Below are 20,478 nucleotides of genomic sequence, written 5' to 3'. Positions count from 1 at the left end.
GTTGAGTCATTTATTTTTATTCCCACTCTTCAAAATTTAAAAACCTTCATCCTCATAACAGATCCAGAAGAATATTTGTGTTACAACAAACACCTACACTAAAACCATTCTACCCTTAATAATGATAATGAGACCTTCTACTGATCCAAGGACGTTTAGTAATATACATATACAGGGACAAAAAGTAGTGCAAAAGGTTTTGTGTATCCTCTCCATGTTAAAGTATCTAGTATCTAGTATAACAAACCTCTGTCGAACAACAGCTTTTTCTCATACATGATACCAGGATATAAGAGAAACTGTAGAAAATCCAAGAAAAAGTTGAACTCAAAGTTGATGTTTTCCCTCAGTTGGTCCCTCATGGTTTCCTCAGACACTCATTTATATATGGTGATGCAGAACCTTCAGAAAATCCTGCTGCCAGCATCAGTGATTATTTTGAGTTATTTCAACCCAGCAGTCAATTCGATATAAGATGTCAAAGAAGTGAAAATGCTGGCACTAATCCCAAGATGGGGGAAAAAAATCAATTCATATGCAAGATTTTCCTTTTTAATATAATTTATTGTATAATGAAACATCCACTAGTCATGCCTTTGATGACGCATCTACAGTTTTTGTCTTGGAAAAAACCCTAAAACAATTCATTATATTATCAAAACAGCTGTAAATGATTTTTCTCAGTTGAGCAATTGCTGCAGCCTTATATGAACGAGTGTTTTCAGGTGTAACATCCAACCCCCACCCATGCCCCGAAACATAGAAGTTAACGCTACATGAAGAATGACTAAAAACGCCTAAACATTCATCCATATTTCACAAAGGCACACAGTTCCCAAGGCTTCACCACAGTGATGAGTAGTTAAACTTTACACGCAGCAGGTACCTCATGCGAGTCTGTGCAGGATTGTAAACAATGAACTCGTTGTAGAGGAGGGAGTAAGCGTTAGATTTACCCACTCCCGTTTTCACGCCAGGCCCCATCGGCACCGTCATACCGTCCCTGAGAAAGAAATCGAGAAACAATAAAATAAATCCGTGGGATTAACACAAATTACCTTTGTTTAAAATTTCTTTTAGGTGATTGCAACAATTTTTTTCCCAAAAAAGGAAAATATTCTGCACTCTTTGGCTTCAATTTCTTTTTTTTTTCTTCGGCTATTTTTTAGGATCTTTGATCCATCCTCTTAACTCCTTCTCCAGTTCAGAATCATGGGAAAGCTCAATCGCATCCCAGATATCTTGGAGCGAGAGGCAGGGCACTTCCAATCTATTAAAAGGCCAACACAAGACAGACAACCACTCACATTCTTATTTATCGTTAATTTAGAATTACCAATTAACCTAACAAGCCGAGGAAGCACACATAGGGAGAGCATGCAGACTCCAGCTGGCCAGGAGATTCACACCCAGGACCTTCTCGCTGTGAGACAACAGTGCTAACCACTGCACCACTATGCCATCCATCTCTGGGGATGTTTTGCAAATCACTTAAACTGTAGTGAAACAGTGTGCAGCAGTATACTACAATTAATTTACAAATAGAATACGCTCCGTTATCAAACCTTGGGCTTGTATTGGACAAATGCAGGGCTGCTGTTGTTATGCAAGTGATAAAGATATATTCCAAACCTCCTGCTAATTTTAACAGAATTAGGTACACCATGTGAAGATTAAAGAGTATTTTAAGGCATTAAAAAAACTGCAGTGAAAAGTCGTAAACTAATTTCTTCAGCTTCAGGTAACTTACTAACAGGACAGGTGCAGTTTGTTAATACCAGTCTAAAAGAATGTAATTACTGCTCATGGCATGTAGGTTAAATATAGGCCTAAGGTGAGACTTGTCACTATATATAATGACAGAGTCGTTATAGTGGAAACAGGATTCAGTAATTAACAGGCCTTAATGTAGGACTGTAAACCGTGCGTTAATATCTTGAAATTACTTTCTGTAGCATTCTTGTTTTTAGACAACTCAACAACAACAAATAAATATGGCTCTAAAATGTTCACACTGTTGAATCTTCTCTATCGTTTTTGTAGATTGTGACTATGAATTTGTTCACTGGTAAATGGAGTGCATTTAGGGAGCATCGTTCTAGTCTCACTGACTACTCACAGTGACTTCAACCCAGTGTTTCAAACACATCGATTTTATATGGGGCACAGTTATGTGAACACCTCTTCAATCTTTGGTAATTTATCCAAACTTGGTTTTTTAATCCATCTGAAACAATTCGGATGTTGCTAACCACCTACCCCTGGCCCTTTCCTGCTGGTCTGTTTCTCATCCAGCTACATCTCCAGTGAGTTTGAAATCCAACCATGGGATCACAGTTAGACATTTATACTGCTTATTCTTCACAAAGTGGGTCAATCTATTGATGCATGCATTCATTTTCTCCCACTTATCAGACGAAGGCAGGAGCCTATCCCAGCTGTCATAGAGCAAGATGCACCCTGGACAGGTTACCAATTACATTTAGAAACTATTCGTATTATTTAATAAATTATTTGAGAAAACTTTGTGCACCTATTTTCACGCCTACACACACCACGACCACAACAAACACCGTCACCCACCACATTCATATATGCTACGGTTTTATTGCAGCCTTACAGGCTCCTTACACACCGAAGGGATTTACGAAACTGTGACAAGCAGACTAGAGAAGCTATGAGTGTATAACCCCACAGACTGCAGCAGTTTCAACCATCTAATAAGGTCATAGCAAACCACAAACAAACTGCATTTTCTATCATGGCAGGTCAGACTTCATTTTCACAAATGGAGCTAAACACATTCACTGCTGTGTTTCATGGTCAGCTGACTGGTCTGCAGTGAAAAACAGAATTTGGTGGAAGCTATGGAGGAGAAGCGGCACAGCAGGAAAAACAGCAGAATAAACAAGGGGAAAGCAAGGCCAGTGCATTAACGAATGAGTCATCATGTAGCCAGCAGAGTTCAGCATTCAGCATTTTGACTTTCATTTAAGTGGTCTCACTCCAAATTGCCTTTTTCTGTAACATAAACATCTGACATTTATATGAAGTGCTTGAACATAGCCCTCAGTAGAGAGGTCTAAGTAGATTAGATAAACAGTTTAGGTAATCTATACAAGCACTATGGGTTACAAGGGTCTCTGAACTAAATTTATCACTTTAAATCAGTGCTTCCCACACAAATTGAGCTCTAGACTTTACTTCAGTGGGCTTGAACGGGACATTAAAGCTGCCTAAGTGTATTCTGTGTTGCTTTTTAGCATTTCTTTTATTTATTTTGCCCATCTATTTACAATATTCCCTTCCTTTTGTTTTAAATGATAAGTGATCTCTACACAACTATTCCTGGACCTTCCCATGGTGTTTTCCCACCAGTGGGGTATTGTTGTGCTCTTTGGTGTCATTCAGCTGCTCTCCAGAGAGTCTGTTATCCTGGAGTCGTACAGACTACAACAGCAGCTGGTAATGACAGTTCTTAGACGACTCTGGAAACCTGCTGTAAGCAGCAGGTGGAGAACTGCTTCACTGAACTTAGAGGTTGCATGCATCCTGTCTATACTGTCCTTGAATGAGCAGTGCTAAACAAGATAGGCAGCTGTGTTTTGAGTGAGCTAAAACTTATGAAGGCCTCGTTTTAAAGCAATGGACCAAATACCTGAGCAGTAACTGGCCTGTGTTAAATATATCATTATAATTAGAGAGACTTACAGTGTGACAGCGTTTTTGTGGTCAGGTCCAGTCTGTCCCAGACCCTTGGTGCTGTGTTTTCCAGCAGGCAGATTGTTTGCTTCATAGTCTGCATCCAGCAGCTCATTAGATTCTCCCAGAGCGACCTGTGGGCATGAATATATGAATATTTACCAGTGCTGCATTATATTTAGGCCACTACACTTTGCAGAGGAATTTTTCTGGGTATCAAATTCAGCTTTTTTGGCTTCCTACGGGTCTCTACCTGAGACCTCAGCAGTAAACATCCTCATTGCAGGATCAAAAAAGTATCTGGATACAAATTATAAATATAACTGTTCAACCTGCAAAAACAAAACTTCATTGCAGATTACAGACAAGACATTTCCTTGGCAGCAAATTTAAGACATTTGCAGGCCAGAGCAGCTGCAACAAAACTTCAATAATGAAAATTATTAATGGCAAACAAACAAACAAACAAACAAACAAACAAAAAACCACCCTTACTTCACACAGTAGCAGCAGTCCAACGTTGTTGTTCTGGTTGGAAAAACAGTAGTTGGCACTTTTTGATGACATGTCAGCAAAGTAGATACCTTTACCAAACTGAGTGAAAGAGAAATGAGAAAATGTAATATACCGATGTGAGTTCAATTTCAATGCCTGAGATAATTTCATGTTGAAAATTGATCACGTTTTAGAGACTCCTTAAAATGTAATTATTTAGATCAATTTTATTGATTTTTTCTTAAAAATGTGTTTAACTTCTGTTACATACAAGCTGAGACAAAGTCAAACTGCATATTTTATTTGTCTTTCATTCTCTCACCGAGGTTCCTACACGGTTTTAAAAAATTAAGATCAAGACATTTTAAGATACCAATGAAGAACAATGATGACAACAATAAGTACTGTAAATATTCAATATTCAATAAATATTGAATATTTAATATCCAGGCTTTCCGCTAGTGTACTGCAACCCGTGTTGGACCTAAGACTGGTCTTAAGGACTGGTCTTTTTGAATTTTGATATTCCATCCTACCATGTAACCAGTAACAGGAGCTTCAGGGGGGGCCACTCGAAGTCCCTGACTGAGGATGCCGACCCAGTTAGACAGACGTGAACCGTGCCACAGCAGAGTCCTGGCAGACAGGTAGATGGTTAGCTTGGCTCATTGTGAAAAAAAACCCCATAATTTTCATTGACATCAATGTTGGATTTTTATCAATGCAAACATGCAGCATAATAAATCTGATTTTGAAGTCAGCTTGAAGTCATAAAGCAGTAACAGTATTTCTTCCTACCTGTTACTTAACTGTGACAGGAAGTTTTTGCTCTCCCCGTCTCTGTCCACTGAGAAAATGTCAAGCACGGTCATGGTGTAGTCACAGTGGGTGGGGGCGTGAGTGGTGTGCAGATACTGCTCTATCACCTTCACACAAAGAGGAGGAAAGTTAGCTCAATGCAAAATGCTGAAAGGAATCCAAGATAATACTGAAGACTAACAACTACACAAGTTTTAGTGTGAATGGAAATGTAGTCAGCCAAAGGAAATCTCCATGGTACCTACTCAGTATCAGTCAGTTCACTGTGAGATATATGCACGTTATCTCTGGATTAAATTAAACAAGATTTGACACTGTTTACAGAGCAGTGCCCCACCAGATATTTTAGTCTAAATAAAAATAATAATAATAATAATGATTTTAAAAACCACACATTAAAAAGCTAGTATTTCCAGCATATCAAATATTTTTTTATTTCAGCTGAACAACAGAGCCTGTGCTGTTTTCACATTTGGACATGATAGGAGGTTTCACAAACTCAACAGCAGCTTCTGCTGACAGACTAACTATCTGTGTTTGCAGACAGACCTTTGGAACACTATGTTCCTGACATAGTGTTAGTTAGTTTAGTTAGTGTAAACATAAATTAACTAGCAGTCAGAAGGTCACAAGTAGTCTGTTCATCCTGCTGTCAAAAATAATATATGAGCCCTGACAGGTTTGGCATTAATAAAGTAACACCAGCAATTGCCCTACCAAGGAGAATATGATCAGATGAGAAGATGCACCACAAACTATCAACTAGTCAACGCTGAGGTTGCAGCACTTCAAGTGAAATGACTACAAATGAATAAATTATTCTCTGTGCATAATGATTTAGATGCAGAAAAGTCTTACGCAACTACATCAGCCTATCAAATTGTTTTGAGGCTAAGAACAAGTAACATCAATAATGTGACACGGTTTGGTAAAACTGGTTAGTTAATTATTTAAATCACACTGACCTTGTACTCATTGTTGCTGGAGTCCAGAGGCTGCAGTTTGCACCGGAGGGAGTGATACTGTCTGTCCAGAGGATGTTCATCGCTGTCTTCACTGGACTTGACCATTTTTACTGCTATCTGGATGTCACTCAGTGCCTTTAAAACAGGGATGGGAGACATTGTTCAGTTAAGAAAGGTTTTTTAAGCAAACCGAATAAAATCAAAACATTTTACCTCCAAAAGGGCAATTTTGGCTTTCAGCTCTTCTTCTGTTTGGATAAGTGGGGGAGTTTTCAACCTATAAGGGTTACACCTTTTAGTTACAGCAAGACAGGAATCGGTGGTAACTATCCACACTCTGGTTTTGTCTAAAGTTTCATCCTTTTACCCAAAGTCATGTGGGATGCGGGTGTAAAATTGATTGCATGCTTCTAAAAGGTCACGACTGCTCCCTTTCTTCTTCTTCAAGCAATCCTCGATCTTCTTCAGTGCTGAGTAACCTGCTCGGATCTGCTCTGGGGTCAGCTTGCCTAAAGGTAGAAAGGAAGAAAAATGTCAAGTCTGACACCGTGCATGGAAATACTGGTCACTCTGTCACCAACTTCATCTTCTCATTTAGTCAAATCAACCTGTAATAATGAATTTGAGTCAGACTGACCAAGAGGAGCTTTCTTGGTGTCAAACTTCATCTCCAGCACACACTCCTCCATGGCTTTCAGATCACAGATGAGCTCTAGGAGAGACTGAATCCTTGAATCCAGCTCGGAGGTTTTCTTTTTTGGTACAGTATCCACTGTGGTCTGATTCTCCTCCTGGAATGGTGAAAAACATCCAAGAATACAATCTGACACATCCAACCTTTTAATTCAGTTCAGTTTTATTTATATAGTGCCAAATGACAAGAACAGTCAGCTCAAGGTGCTTTATATTATAAGGTGAAACCCTAAAAAGATACAGAAAAAAATCCAAACAATCAGACAGCCCCCATATAAGGAAACAATTGGTGACAGTGGGAAGAAAAAAATCCCTTTTAACAAGGCTCGGGGAGGGGCGGCTATCTACTGTGATCTTTTATTGAATGTAACATATTTCTGAACATATTTCTCCAGTGCAACTTCTGCTGACAGAAGTTTCGGCATTATAACACTCAAAGACTCCTTAATAGAAATCTATGGTACAATTCTTAAACAACAGAGATGACAGTTATCCAACCCCCAAAGAGCTAATTAGGACCCAGAGATGCTAATCAGCTCAGGCCTCTGGACTGAGGTGTTTATGAAGCAGTAATTTTGCCGCTAGTAGTATGGCTTTTTTCTATTCACTTATATAGGAATTTCAAAGTAAGAACGCCCAGAGGCTTTGCCAACATGGCTGCTAAATGCCAAGAATGACTTTTAGTAAGACTTTTCCTAAACGTACCTTTTCATTCGTGCTGTAGTCCATAAACACCATGTCATATTTTCCAGCTACTTTCTCAAAACTATCTCGATGCTCCCATTCGTTCTTGGTCTTTTCAAAGAACCTGCAGCAAAACAAACAAGTTGGAATTTCACCAAACACACATCCATGAAGGCACCTGGAAAACCTTTCTTTTTCCACTGTCAGTCACATAATGTAAAGTAAAGTAAAATTTTATTTATATAGCACCTTTCAAGATAAAATCACAAAGTGCTTTACAGAGGCAGAAAACAGACATTAAAATCTCAAACGAAACAAAGTCAACCAAAAGCAAGTTTAAACAGATACGTTTTTAACTGCTTTTTAAAAGACATGACTGAGTCCACAGATCTCAAACTCAAAGGGAGCGAGTTCCAGAGTCTGGGAGCCACTGATACAAACGCTCTGTCACCTTTTGTTTTTAACCCTGTATGCTGGACAACCAGCAACCCCTGGTCACAAGACCTCAGGGACCTGCTGGGGTGATAAGGAAGAAGAAGAGCACTTATGTAAGTTGGAGCTACACCGTGCAGGTCCCTATAAGTCATGATTATGATCTTAAAATGGACCCTGAACTTGACAGGGAGCCAATGCAGTTGAATCAGCAGGGGAGTGGCATCTGAGTATTTGTGATGCTTTATCAGAAGCTTAGCAGCAGCATTTTGAACACCCTGCAGTCGTTCCAGGGAGGCATTACTTAAGCAAGTAAACAAGGAATTACAATAGTCTAAGCGCAATTAAACAAAAACATGAATAATCATTTCCAATTCGGAACGTGACACAATGGGACTCAGCTTAGCGATATTTGTTAAATGGAAAAAACAAGAGCGAACCAAAGATTTAACGTGTGTGTCCAGCGTCAGAGCTGGATCAAGTGTAACACCAAGGTTCCTAATGGAGGATTTAATATAAGAAGCAAGAGGGCCTAGATTTTTAACCACGAGGGGAACAAATTTCTCAGGAGCAAAGACAATGACTTTCGTTTTATCAGCATTTAGTTGAAGGTAATTACCAGCCAGCCGATCTCTAACGGAATCTAAGCAGGACTGCAAGATTTGGAGTTTAGAAACATCAGGTGGCCTAAAAGAGATATATAGCTGAATATCATCTGCATAACAATGATATGAAATATCAGAGAAAGAGCTAAGAAGGTGCAGAAGAGGGAGTAAATACAACAAAAACAATAACGGTCCCAAGACAGAGCCCTGAGGCACCCCACAGGCAAGAGAGCTGACGGAGGATCTGAACTTAGAGGCAGCCACAGAGAAAGATCGATTTGACAAATAGGATTTAAACCATTCCAATGCAGTACCCGATACACCCACCCAGTGGTTTAATCTATCTAACAAAATAAGATGATCAACAGTGTCAAAAGCAGAGGTCAGATCCAGCAACATCAAAACAGTGCACTCTCCAGCATCATAATTCATCAAAATATCATTAGACACTCTAAGAAGTGCAGTTTCGGTAGAGTGAGCCTTACAAAAGCCAGATTGAAATTTATCGAGAATTTTATGTTCATCTAGAACAACTGTGAGTTGCTTGGCCACAACCTTTTCTAAAATCTTGGCAATAAAAGGCAATTTTTAGATAGGTCTGTAACTGGAAAGCAAAGAAGGATCAAGTTTAGGCTTTTTTAAAAGTGGGTGAATGACAGCACTTTTACAGTAACCAGGGACCTGACCAGAGAATAGAGATGCATTAATAATTTTAAGAACACTAGGACCAATAGACTCAAAAACATTTTTAAACAAAGACCCAGATAAAATATCAAGGGGGCAAGAGGATGATCTAATTGAAGTAACCAGCGTCAACAACTCAGGTAAAGACACTGGTGAAAATCTTTCAAATATGACAGGCTTAAGTAAAATCGGAACAGGCAAATGGTACATGGAGGGAGAGATGTTGCTCCTTACATTGCTAACCTTTTCAACAAAGAAGGAAAGAAAATTTTCCCAGTCTTCGTTCGAAGAAATTGGGACAGCAGCAGAAGCCGGAGCAACTATATCCCTAATAGTGTCAAATAAAACCTTGGGGTTACCTCTGCTCCTAGAGACTAGGTTTGAAAAATAAGCAGCCCTTGCATCACGAATTGAAGCGTTAAAGGAAACTAAAAGGTCTTTTAAATGAAAGAGATGAACCTGTAAACGAGTCTTTCTCCACAAACGCTCAGCTTTACGACAGACACGCTTTAAACAGCAAATGCTGTCGTTTATCCAGGGAGAGGGTTTTGTAACAGGGGATAGTCTAGTTTTAATAGGGCAAATATTATCGATAATAGAAAGACAGTAATTATTAAAACGATTTGTTAATAAATCAACATCATTAGAAGCAGGCAGAACCAAATTAAAAAGGTCAGAAAAACTCACTTTTTCTTGAAGACATCTTTGGCCTTCAGCAGGTCTCCACCACAGACTGTAAGGCTGTTTTGACCTACTTTACCCACTGCAGAAACAAATGATAAAAATCAACAAAATGCACAAAGGTGGTGCAATTTCTGCAAAATGACAAATATTTTCAAACAAAAACTGTCAGTTGACATTGAACATACCCCTGCCCCATCTCATCCACACACTGTAAACCTTGGAGCTGTCATCCTCCAGCAGCTGGATCAGGTAATATTTGTTGTTGTTAAACTGAAGATTTGTCTGCAAATTGAAACAAATGATGTTTACTGCAGGCTACAAATTGGAAACTGAAGCTAAAAAACTGAATTTGTGAGATTTAAAGTTTTCACTTTTTCATTATTACCTATAAAGTACTACCTATACTGCTCCAGGATGAAATAATAATAAATGTTATTAAAATGGATCTATCATGCTATCGCATATTTACTGAACAATGAGGTCAGCGTGTGCACAAATAATCCCTGTGAGCCAAAACCTCTGGTCTGCTCCAAACAGTCAGTTTCTGGCAGGTTTTTCAGCTTTTGACTTTAGATGATGTTGTAGACAGGGATAGTCCTAGTATGACCATCTAAGGCAGCGGTCCCCAACCTTTTTTGCGCCACGGACCGGTTTATGCCTGACAATATTTTCACAGACCGGCCTTTAAGGTGTCGCGGAAAAATACAACAAAATAAAACTAGTACCGGTACCGAAAAAAAGAAGATTTATTCATAACACACGTGAAAAGACCCAGGAAAACCGAGTTGACGATAACAAAATAACGCTGAAAACCGATAAAAACCCTGAAAACCATACATTTCACACCTGAGCCTCAACTCTCGCGGCCCAGTACCAAACAACTCACGGACCGGTACCGGTCCGAGGCCCGGGGGTTGGGGACGGCTGATCTAAGTCACACAGCCCTAAAAAAAACTATAAAGATGGAACTGAGCATAATTTATTTCCTTTTAATTGTGTTACCTGATTGAGCATCACATCGTAAACATCATTTCCTTCATTGTAAACATGAGCCTGAAATAGAAATATAAAAATGAGTTATACAAATCAAAAGAATCCCACCATGTCTGCATTCAGGAAATATAAATATTTGTATATAAAATATTTACTTTTTTGTGTTTAAAAAGAACAGATTTGCAATTATGTTAAAAAATAATTTAAACAGAACCAATTACCACGTCTTATATTTTCATGTAACAGTCATATGTAAATCTACTGACAATTAGGTAAGATGAATTCAATTATCTTCTAATTGTAACAATACTTCTCAGATTTATTGCTTATCTGTTTAGTGTGTGGAAAAACACAATCATATATATGGTATTCAGTTGAAAACAACCATTTAGAAAATTTAAGCTTCACTGAAAGATTTATTTGTGTTTAAGCAGACACTGATCAGAATAGTTTGTCACAAGAGGAACTGTAACTGGGGGAAAGCTTTGCCTTATAGCAGCCAGGTGTCAAACCACAAGCATGACTGACATGAATCGTGAGATTTATATATCGTGTGGATGCCAACACTGTACCTTTCCCAGTTTGGCTTTACATTCAGAGTCTACTGGTGCTTTTCCCTTCATGACCACTGTCTTCACAACTTCTGTTCAGAACAGATCAAACACAAAAGAGTAGTGAGGTGAAGAAACATCTACAGTTCAGATGCAATTCCATGCTCACCTGATCCTTAAAAGCTTTAAAAGTTACTGTGCTTTGATAATGACTAATGTTGTCATGGCTGTAAAATTTTGTAAGTATATAAAGAAATTAGATCCATGTTACCTTCACTTTTTACTTCTTCTTTGGCTTTTTTGGGCATTTCTTCAGTTTTTGTCTGGCTCTTGCTTTGTCCTCTTCTCTTCTTAGCTGCAGGCTGCTCTTCTGTGTCCTCCTCTTCCTCTTTAACTTGAGCTGGTTTCTCATTATGAGTAGCAACGTCACCAGCTTCATTCTGACTTTCTTAATAAAACAGGAGAAAAGAGGAAAGACTGTGAGTACCTCCAAGAATTCAGATTTTTCAATTAAATTTAAACTGAAATAAACTATATAAATTTTATGAAATTATGTTTTAGATACCATTTCTACAAAAGACATTTATTTAAAAATGAACTAAACTGCAGTTAAGAAAATATCAAGCAACACAACAATTTAAAAATGAGGATTTATGAAAACAGAATACAGGGAGCAGGGAGGATGACAGAAAATTCACAGCGAAAAACACACCTGCTTTTACATTCTGACAGCGAACTTTCCGTTTGTACTTTGTGACAGGATTGATCTGAACCATCTTCTTCAGATCAACTTCGTAGGCTGTCCCCGAGCCCAGAGAGAGAGTGACAGATGTTTTCCCAGAAGAGACGGCCGAGTCCAAGACGGCACAGGCTGATGGAGAGTATGGTTCCCACTGTCTTTTATCCCCCATCCACTGCCACACTGATTAGAAATACACACAGAAGAAAATCTAACTCTTACACAGTGGCCTTTTAGAGATCAGAAACAAGTCTTTAAGTTATTAAAACTCTGTGTCTGTAATACCTCTTCCTTAATTTTTGTCCCCTGACAAATACCAATTATATTAAAATAAAAAAAGTATTAATGCTGCTGTTGTTTAAAAAAAATGAAAAAACGTCTGGATAAACTGCAAAATAGTAAAAATAAAACCAATACATGCTTCTTTTTTTTTCCTGGAAGGTGTAAATAGCTGTGAAACATTTTAATTTTAACAGAAGCAAAGCAAAGAGTGGCTGCAAAGAAAATCAGCCTTACTTTTAAAGGGAGCTCATTACACTCGAATTCTCCCCTTAGTTCAACAAATGCATCAGAACAAACTGTTTTTTCTCGCCTTCATTTCAGTGCAAACTTCCTTTATTCCAAGTTTGTTCTGATTGGCTGCTCTAGACAAACAGGTTTAAAAAGTAGCATGATCATGTTTGAGTTAACCCTCTCACTGACATCATCTGGAACAAAAATTTGAGGGAAAATGTCAAAAATTAAATGTTTACAGTAATTTAAAGCATAATCATTTCTACACATATTGGCATCATTATTTTACAATTAAAGTGGTCATATTTAACATAAACATTCCAGAAAGTTAGCAGTATATGTTAGACAGTAAGCAGGTCACATTAGAAAAGCCCCCTTCGCTTTTGGTATGCAATAAATGTAGCTCACAACAAATAAATACTTTTTTTATTGGTCGTTTTAACTGCTCACTTAGGAACGTATTTTATTTGAAATTTTAGAAACGCAACCGGATTTATCAGCAAACCGAGCTACAAAAATGGTTTCGTTTGTTTTTTAAGCTGACAATTTTTTATTATTATTTCACACAGACAGTACCGGTGTCTGAATTATGAGTGAAGCTTCATAATATTGATCTTCATGCTGTCTCCTGTCCGAACATGTCCACAGTTCAATGGCGTAGTTACCCTGCAGCAGCTACAATATTATGCTAATACGACACACAGACCTGTTTTTGACTGGGCTTCTCCATTTTCTGGTGCACTCTCACATTTATTTCTGGAACTTCTCGCTCGCCTCATGGTGGGTTATTAAAAATAATTATCTGGCTGCTGTTAAAGGGGAACCTCAGCGATAACACTAAAACACGGCGGGAAACTTTTCCCCACCGTACTACTGTCCTGACCGGCAGCCGCACTACAAACGATTGTTTCATGTGAAGATGAATCACTCCGCCGCGAAAAGTGAAGCCATTGTTGTTTCCGGTGCGAAGACGGTTAATATGCCAGCGATTTATATTAAACGCAGTTCAAAGTTTAAAATACATTTAGGTTTATATTTGTTTTCATTTAGTCCCAACTTTGTCTATTCCGTGGCCGAGAGGTAAACTTGATGTCGCAGATGCTGGACAGTAGGCGGAGTAGCACTCTTCGTTGTTCTCCTGAGGTGGGAACAGAGATTAGGGGCGAAAGTGTTCCGCCTTAGGTAGTGGTCGGAATTATTTTGTTGAAGGATTAGTGGGATTCTAACGTGACACTTTAGGAAGGCTGGATGAAAGTTGAATTTTAAGCCATTTAAACGTAACGGTTAGAAGCAGATGTTATGGTACCGCGTAGATTTAGCGCCTGTGTTCTCTGTCAGAGAAAACCTTTGGCGATGCTGGTGTGCCGGGTGAGTACGGATTGATATTACCACTGAATGCAGCTTTTTAATCGCAGAGGTCAGACACATAAGCTATAGAGAACAAAATAGTTTCAGTCTGTACATTTACATTTTATTTTTTATTTTTGGCATAATATACACCATTTAGTCGTGAATCTACTCTACCTGTCCCCCAGATGTCAGGGCTGCCAACTCTCACTGGTGTAAAACATGATTTCTACGTTCATTCAAACACTGCCCAAACACATCTCTGAATACTACACTGAGGGGATTTTCTGGGGTTATTATCAGCTCAGCATAAAAAATCTCTTGGCTATGTCTTTCTGACATTATAACTGGAGCCAGTAAGGCTGCTGTCTGGTTCCCAGTTACCTTGGACTCAAACATTTCATTAAATAAACTAAAACTGCACTTACTGGCCACTTCATTATTTACACCTTGCTAGCACTGGATAGGCCCTCCTTTTGCCTTCAGAATACTGTGATCATAAGTAGGTGGACATGGTCAGCAACAATACTCGAGTATATTGTTACACAAACAACCACGTCACGTAACATAAATTACTTTTCATCCAAATTTTGATGCTTGGTTTGAATTTCCATAGGTCTTCTTGTCCATGTTTGCATGCCTAAATGCGTTAAGTCGCTGCTATGTGATTAGCTGATGAAATACCTACGTTAACAAGCACTCAAACAGTACATGTGCCTAATGTAGTGGCCACTGGATCTTTTGAAAAAAATGAAACACAGATTTTGTTTGGTTTCTTTGTTTGTTTGTTTTTTTCTAAAATCTGGCTGTAATTGGATTTCCTGTTTTTTATTTTCCTCATATAATCATATTTTAGTTTAATTCAAAGGTCAGTAAAACAGCATAATTTAAACCTGTTATTTCAGGCAATAAGTGCAGCTACACACCCACAGCCACAGGTAGATTTCCTAAAGGGTGAACCACACAGAAAACACCCAGGTGTGACCAACTTGAAAACTCTACGGCTACCTGAGGAACTCCACGTGGCTGCACAGTCGATTATTCACAGTAAGCTTAGTGTTGGTAAATCAGTTAATATAACAGATCTTTCTGACCAGCTTCATTGGTTGAAACCCTTTGCCTCTCATCCATCTCTGCATCTGTAGGAGCTCAGGTGAATCAGCTTCCTGAGCGCATTCACAAGCTCACGAACTTCCTGTGGAGCAGGAAACGAGCGGTCGAGGATTTAACTCTGAGGCAGAAAGCTGTGAGCCTGGAGAAAGAATTGTGGGAGAAAGCCATGCAAAAGGGAGGAGGTGGGTGACATATGTATAATTTTTTTAAAAGTAATAATACACATGCAACAAGATCATATCATGCAGCAGCTAGAAAAAATAAATATACATTCATTCTGCAGATATAGACGAGCAAGCAATGGAAGACCGCATTAGGAGGAAAGTTCTCTCAGAGCTCCGAAGAACGACATATCACTGGGCACCCACGAAGTAACATGTCATTTAACTACAGTGTTATCCATTATCAGTTTTTCACGTTTCAGTCTGTTCTGAATGCCTCTTTGTTATATTTACTGATTCCTAAAGGAGAAAAAGCCTCTTTTACCCATAATAGGAGAAGCTAAAACTGCGATTTATGACAAATGCTGAACATTTTATACCTTTAACAGACTTAAGATGCTTTCTTTAGATAAACCCAGCGAATGGTTGCGCTCCACCATGATCCATCCTGAAGTTGTAGTTTTGGTCCTTAAATTTGACGTGCAGTAGATTTACAAGCATCTCACTGTGTTTCAGGTACGATGAAGAGCTCGGCGTGGTCTACATGGCAGCTCGACTTGCTGGCGGTTACGCTGCAGTGAGGAGAGCTCTGAATGAGGTAGCAAAGTGCTGTGGAGGCGATCGGCTTACGTGGTGATACAGGGAGCTTCCTTTTTAAGAATCGCTTGAATCCAAGCACAAGTTGTTTTTTGTGGTTAAACTCAGTTATACCTGCAGTTTTTTCCCCTCATCATTTAGATAAAGAAGAGGGATCCCTCCTTTGCTCCTCACACTCTCCTGGATTTTGGTTCTGGGTTAGGAACAGTTGTCTGGTTAGTGTGTAACACTAGTAAAACATGTAAATGCTTTAGTCTGAATAGCTAAACTAAGTTTATAATCTGGCCGTTTCCTCAGGGCATCTCACGCATGCTGGGGTGACTCTTTGAAGGAGATGGTGTGTGTGGACAGCTCAGGGCCAATGAACATTTTGGCAGAACAACTTCTGAAAGGTAGACACACATGTAGACAATTTATTTTTGTTTCTTTATGTGAAATACAGATGTTAATAAGAACTGACTGGATTGTATTATTATTATTATTATTATTTTTTTTTTTTTTTTGAATTGAGCAGGTGATGACGAAAGAGCTGAACCCTGCATCAAACAAGTGTATTTCAGGCAGTTTCTCCCTGTCTCTCCTAAGGTAAAACTCCCTCAGCTTTTATTTAAGTCACAATGTGTTCACTGTCAAGAATTTTAAAAAATCAGTGTGTTATTAAAAATGTATATGCAATATTCTAGACTTCAATTCTGGGTTATACATGGATTTTTAAAATATTTTTAGTTGTTGTTCTAGAAAAGAACACAAACAGACAAAATCAAAAAATAAAGAAAATCCCAATATTTTTGATTTGCTGTCATTAATGTTCCAGATAATCTCAACAACTGGAAATCCTGACCATCCTTTTTCTCCTTTCAGGTGCAGTTTGATTTAGTCACTGCAGCTTTTACCCTCTCAGAGCTGCCAAATGTGAAAGACCGAGAGGAGGCAGCATTCACTCTTTGGAGAAAGACAAGCTCATATCTGGTGAGATCAAAGAAAGATACAACTTAAGAAAATGATTGGTGAGCCTCTGGTGTTTAAAAGGAAACAGAAAAAAAAACTATTAATCGTTGCATTTTATGTTCTAGGTGCTGGTGGAAAATGGGACCAAAGAGGGCCATCAGATACTCATGGAAGCCAGAGATACTTTATTGAAGGTATTTAAACACACTGGATAAGACAGCAGTTCACAATAGTTGTTATTGATCAAACTAAATTGTTGGTTTTCTGACTCCAGAAACAAGAGAAGACCGTTTATGACTCCAGGCCAGCATCAGTGTTTGCTCCAGTAAGTTTAACACCCAGTAGATTTAATTAAAGTCATACTTAGAGCCATTAGTGTCTCAGTCTTATTGCGCGTCTATTCATTCATTTATTTATTTATTTTAGTGTTCACATGAACTGGTGTGTCCCAAACTGGCCCATGAGCCCGTCACACCCTGCAACTTCCAGCAGCATTACCAACCTCTGTCTCTACCCAGGGTAAGACTCAACTGTCTATGTCTGTTTACAGCTTTTCACTTTAAATGGGATCTAATCTGTTAATTACCAGGTCTCTTTCTTTTTATTCTTGGACTCCACCGGAGCAGCATTGCATGAATTTTAAATTATCCTTATTGTCCTAAGACAACACTGGTGAATTAGTGCTTGAGTAGTACCAGCTAATATAGTCAGGCTCACCTCAACGCACAGCTGGTGCTCTGCAACAGGTCTCCTGGAGAGGGGCTGGACTCTCAGTCTAGAGTTGCCCTCAGAGAAAGATGGCAAGCAGTGGTGGGTATACAGTTATGGTCACAAGCTCTAAGTAGTGACAAAAAGATCACAGATAGAAGCAGTAGAAATCAACTACCTCCGCAGGGTGGCTCACTGTTGTCATTTGGGAGTCCTTTCTGAGGGCTTCAGAGTACATCCGCAACTCGAAAGGAGCCAGCTGAGGGTTTTTGAGGATCTGACTAGGATATGACCTGGACATCTCCTTGGTGAGGCATTTTGAGCATATTCTACTTAGAGAATCTCTGGGACAGACCCACGAGATTATGCCTCAGCTGCTTTGGGAACACCTCGGATGAGCTGGAAGGGTGACGGGAGGAGAGGAAGTTCTGAGGCTTTTCTTCTTAGAATGCTGGTCCTGCAAACCAAGCAACAGACCAAATAAGACTAAAACATTTTAGTGTAATCTGCAAAAACAACATATAGTCTTCTGTACCAGGCTCTGCTATTAAAATCAGCTGCACTTCATTCCCTTCTGTGAACGCAGCTGAAGTTTCGTATTATTGTATATTATCAGGAAACTCATATTTATTTAATAGCATGTAAAACATAAAAGACACAAAGTCTTGCGCCAAGATTTTATCTTGGATTGAATTCGTTATTTTTAACTTCATAACTTTTTATTCTTGTTGCCTTTTAAGTATTATTAATTTACACTTGTCTTATATTTGTTGCTGACAGAAGGTGCTATATATGCAAACATGTTTTGTTTTGTGTTTTTTCAGATAAATGCTGAATGAATTCCATATCAACCCTTTTTTTTTCTTTTCCAGCACAATGACCGTCAGATCGAGAAGTTCAGCTACCTAATTTTGAGGCGGACAGAAGCAGTGGAGGAAGGCACAAAGGGTGTGGAGTGGGCCAGGCTGATTGCACCAGTGCTGCGCAGAACGAGGCATGTCCACTGTCGCATGTGTTGCCCGGACGGACAGCTACAGCACATGGTGGTGACAGCCCGTAAACACAGCAGGTAAAAAGAAAAATCAGTGTCACACAAATTCATCAGCTGCAGAATAGGTTTAGTCCTTTTCCTTAAATGCTAGCATAGAGCAGGGGTGGGCAACTCCAGGCCTCAAGGGCTGGTGTCCTGCAGGTTTTAGATATCACCCTGGGTCAACACACCTGAACCAAATGATTAGTTCATTACCAGCCCTCTGGAGAACTTCAAGACATGTTGACCCATTTAGCCATTTAAATCAGCTGTGTGGGCTCAAGGATACATCTAAAACCTGCAGCACATTGGCCCTTGAGGCCTGGAGTTGCCCATCTCTGGCATAGAGAGATGAAGACAAAATGCACTCTGTGGGAGAGAGAAGACAAAAGGTACTGACATTCAGTAGTGACAGGTGAGTGCATTGGGAGGGAAAAGAAGAGAGTGAAGAAGAACTGCTCAGTGCATCATGGGAAGTCCCCCAGCAGTCTGACAAAAGGATTCTTCAGGGTCATCAAATTCTGCTCAGGTTTCATCAAAAAGAAACGTTTGAAGTCTAATTTTATAATCGAGAGGATATCAGTCCTGAATCCAGAGATATTAAGACTCTAGGTCAGATCGGATACCATAGGGTTTTTAGGATATGATGTTAGGGACCAGGTGCATTAAAATAAACTAAGAAGAAATATGTCATTAAAATGCTTATTAGGGCTGCGTACTGTTTGAATTTGATTCAGTGTGGGGCCACGCAGTTCATCAACAACGTTTTCTAAAATTAACAAAACTCCTCGGGTGTTTAAAGATTTCCTAGACACAGGTAGGCACGCAGGAAAGATGCGGGAAATACAGAAAGAGAGAATGAGGGAAGGAAATGCAGCAAAAGATCTGGCTTGCCTGGACTTCAAACTGGGGAATTGCTGATCAAATTTGGCTATAATTTTGAATTATGTGATACGAAAATGTGTCAGAACTAGACCAAATGGAGCAGAAATTCATTGTAAACCTTCTGTATGTCATAATAATCGATACTCTGTGCTACAGGCAGCCTTTGGTTGCTGGATATTCTTATTGCTTTTTGTTGTTTGTTTTATTGTCACTGATGGACTTATTTGACTGTTTTGTTTTGTATTGGATTTTTTCTGTTTAATTGTTCTATTTCAATGTCATTTTAATCAGAGATATGTACCGCTGCGCTCGGAGCAGTGACTGGGGAGATCAAATGCCGATCATTCGGGGTGTAGAGGAAGACGTCAACAGTGATTCAGAGTGACGATTCAGCCGTAAAGACAGACTGTGGAAACATACGATACATCGTGAAACTGATAATACTTTGATTTATAGACAAAGGAGCTGCAAATTACATATACATTTCCTCTCTGCAGTTTTCTTTATTGTGTACCACCTCCAATAAACCATTATATTTTTAAGTGTGATGCTCTTTGGACTGAAATGTCTTTTAAAAAGTATTTTGAAATTGAATTTACCTTGAAGCATTTCATTTTCAATGCGGTCCAAACAAACCTTAAAGTTGTTTATTCAGCAGAACAATACATAACATGAGCTTTATGTATTTTTTTTTGGTAACATAACATTTCACAGCCTTAAAATAAAAAGGGTAAAATTTCTTTTTGCACGTTTCCGTGTTGCAGGTTAATTCAGTGACACTGTGAGACTCAAAGTGAGATTTCAGCAACATTTTTAATTTACTGCAGGCCACAAAAAAGATCCAGTAAACTTGATTAACCTAGACTTATGTAAACGACTATTTAAAAAAACAAAACAAAAAAAAGACTCCAGGCTATGACCTGTAGCTCCAATAATTGTTTCGGTGCTTCACCATCTGTAATGTGGTCATGTGGTTATTTATATTACTAACCACTGTGTCACTGACAATTTTTTTTTTTGCATTAATTAGGAGTTAATAACAATAAACACGGTCACTAGTTGCAGCATTAATGGCTAGATGTACAACCATCCAAGATTATCTTCTGTAGCTCTGTTCATGAGTTTGAACG

At 38.9% G+C, this 20,478-nt stretch overlaps 2 protein-coding genes across 2 annotated transcripts; one reads left to right on the top strand and one right to left on the bottom strand.

Annotated features, from left to right (window-relative positions):
• Window position 1: 1 nt before the first annotated feature.
• parp2 (poly (ADP-ribose) polymerase 2) lies at window positions 2-13,669 on the bottom strand. Its single transcript, XM_026150035.1, has 17 exons — window positions 13,266-13,669; window positions 12,020-12,229; window positions 11,579-11,755; window positions 11,329-11,399; window positions 10,766-10,816; window positions 9,949-10,045; window positions 9,767-9,842; window positions 7,380-7,482; window positions 6,619-6,772; window positions 6,349-6,490; window positions 6,195-6,258; window positions 5,982-6,116; window positions 4,996-5,123; window positions 4,734-4,833; window positions 4,198-4,296; window positions 3,712-3,836; window positions 2-1,003 (listed from the first exon to the last, which is right to left on the bottom strand). Exons 1-17 carry the CDS (start codon window positions 13,336-13,338, stop codon window positions 844-846), a joined length of 1,965 nt encoding a protein of 654 aa, XP_026005820.1. The 5' UTR covers window positions 13,339-13,669; the 3' UTR covers window positions 2-843.
• A 77-nt stretch (window positions 13,670-13,746) lies between these two features.
• mettl17 (methyltransferase like 17) lies at window positions 13,747-19,890 on the top strand. The gene is made up of 14 exons (XM_026150036.1): window positions 13,747-13,927; window positions 14,812-14,953; window positions 15,052-15,201; window positions 15,303-15,390; window positions 15,697-15,778; window positions 15,919-15,992; window positions 16,075-16,169; window positions 16,292-16,362; window positions 16,639-16,746; window positions 16,851-16,919; window positions 17,000-17,050; window positions 17,152-17,244; window positions 18,306-18,502; window positions 19,640-19,890. Exons 1-14 carry the CDS (start codon window positions 13,859-13,861, stop codon window positions 19,731-19,733), a joined length of 1,383 nt encoding a protein of 460 aa, XP_026005821.1. The 5' UTR covers window positions 13,747-13,858; the 3' UTR covers window positions 19,734-19,890.
• The last annotated feature ends 588 nt before the right edge of the window (window positions 19,891-20,478 follow it).

This window comes from Astatotilapia calliptera, chromosome 18, assembly GCF_900246225.1.
Source record: "Astatotilapia calliptera chromosome 18, fAstCal1.2, whole genome shotgun sequence".
Taxonomy (NCBI): domain Eukaryota; kingdom Metazoa; phylum Chordata; class Actinopteri; order Cichliformes; family Cichlidae; genus Astatotilapia; species Astatotilapia calliptera.
Note: the sequence above shows the minus strand (reverse complement) of the source record. Positions and strands in the feature narration are given on the sequence as shown.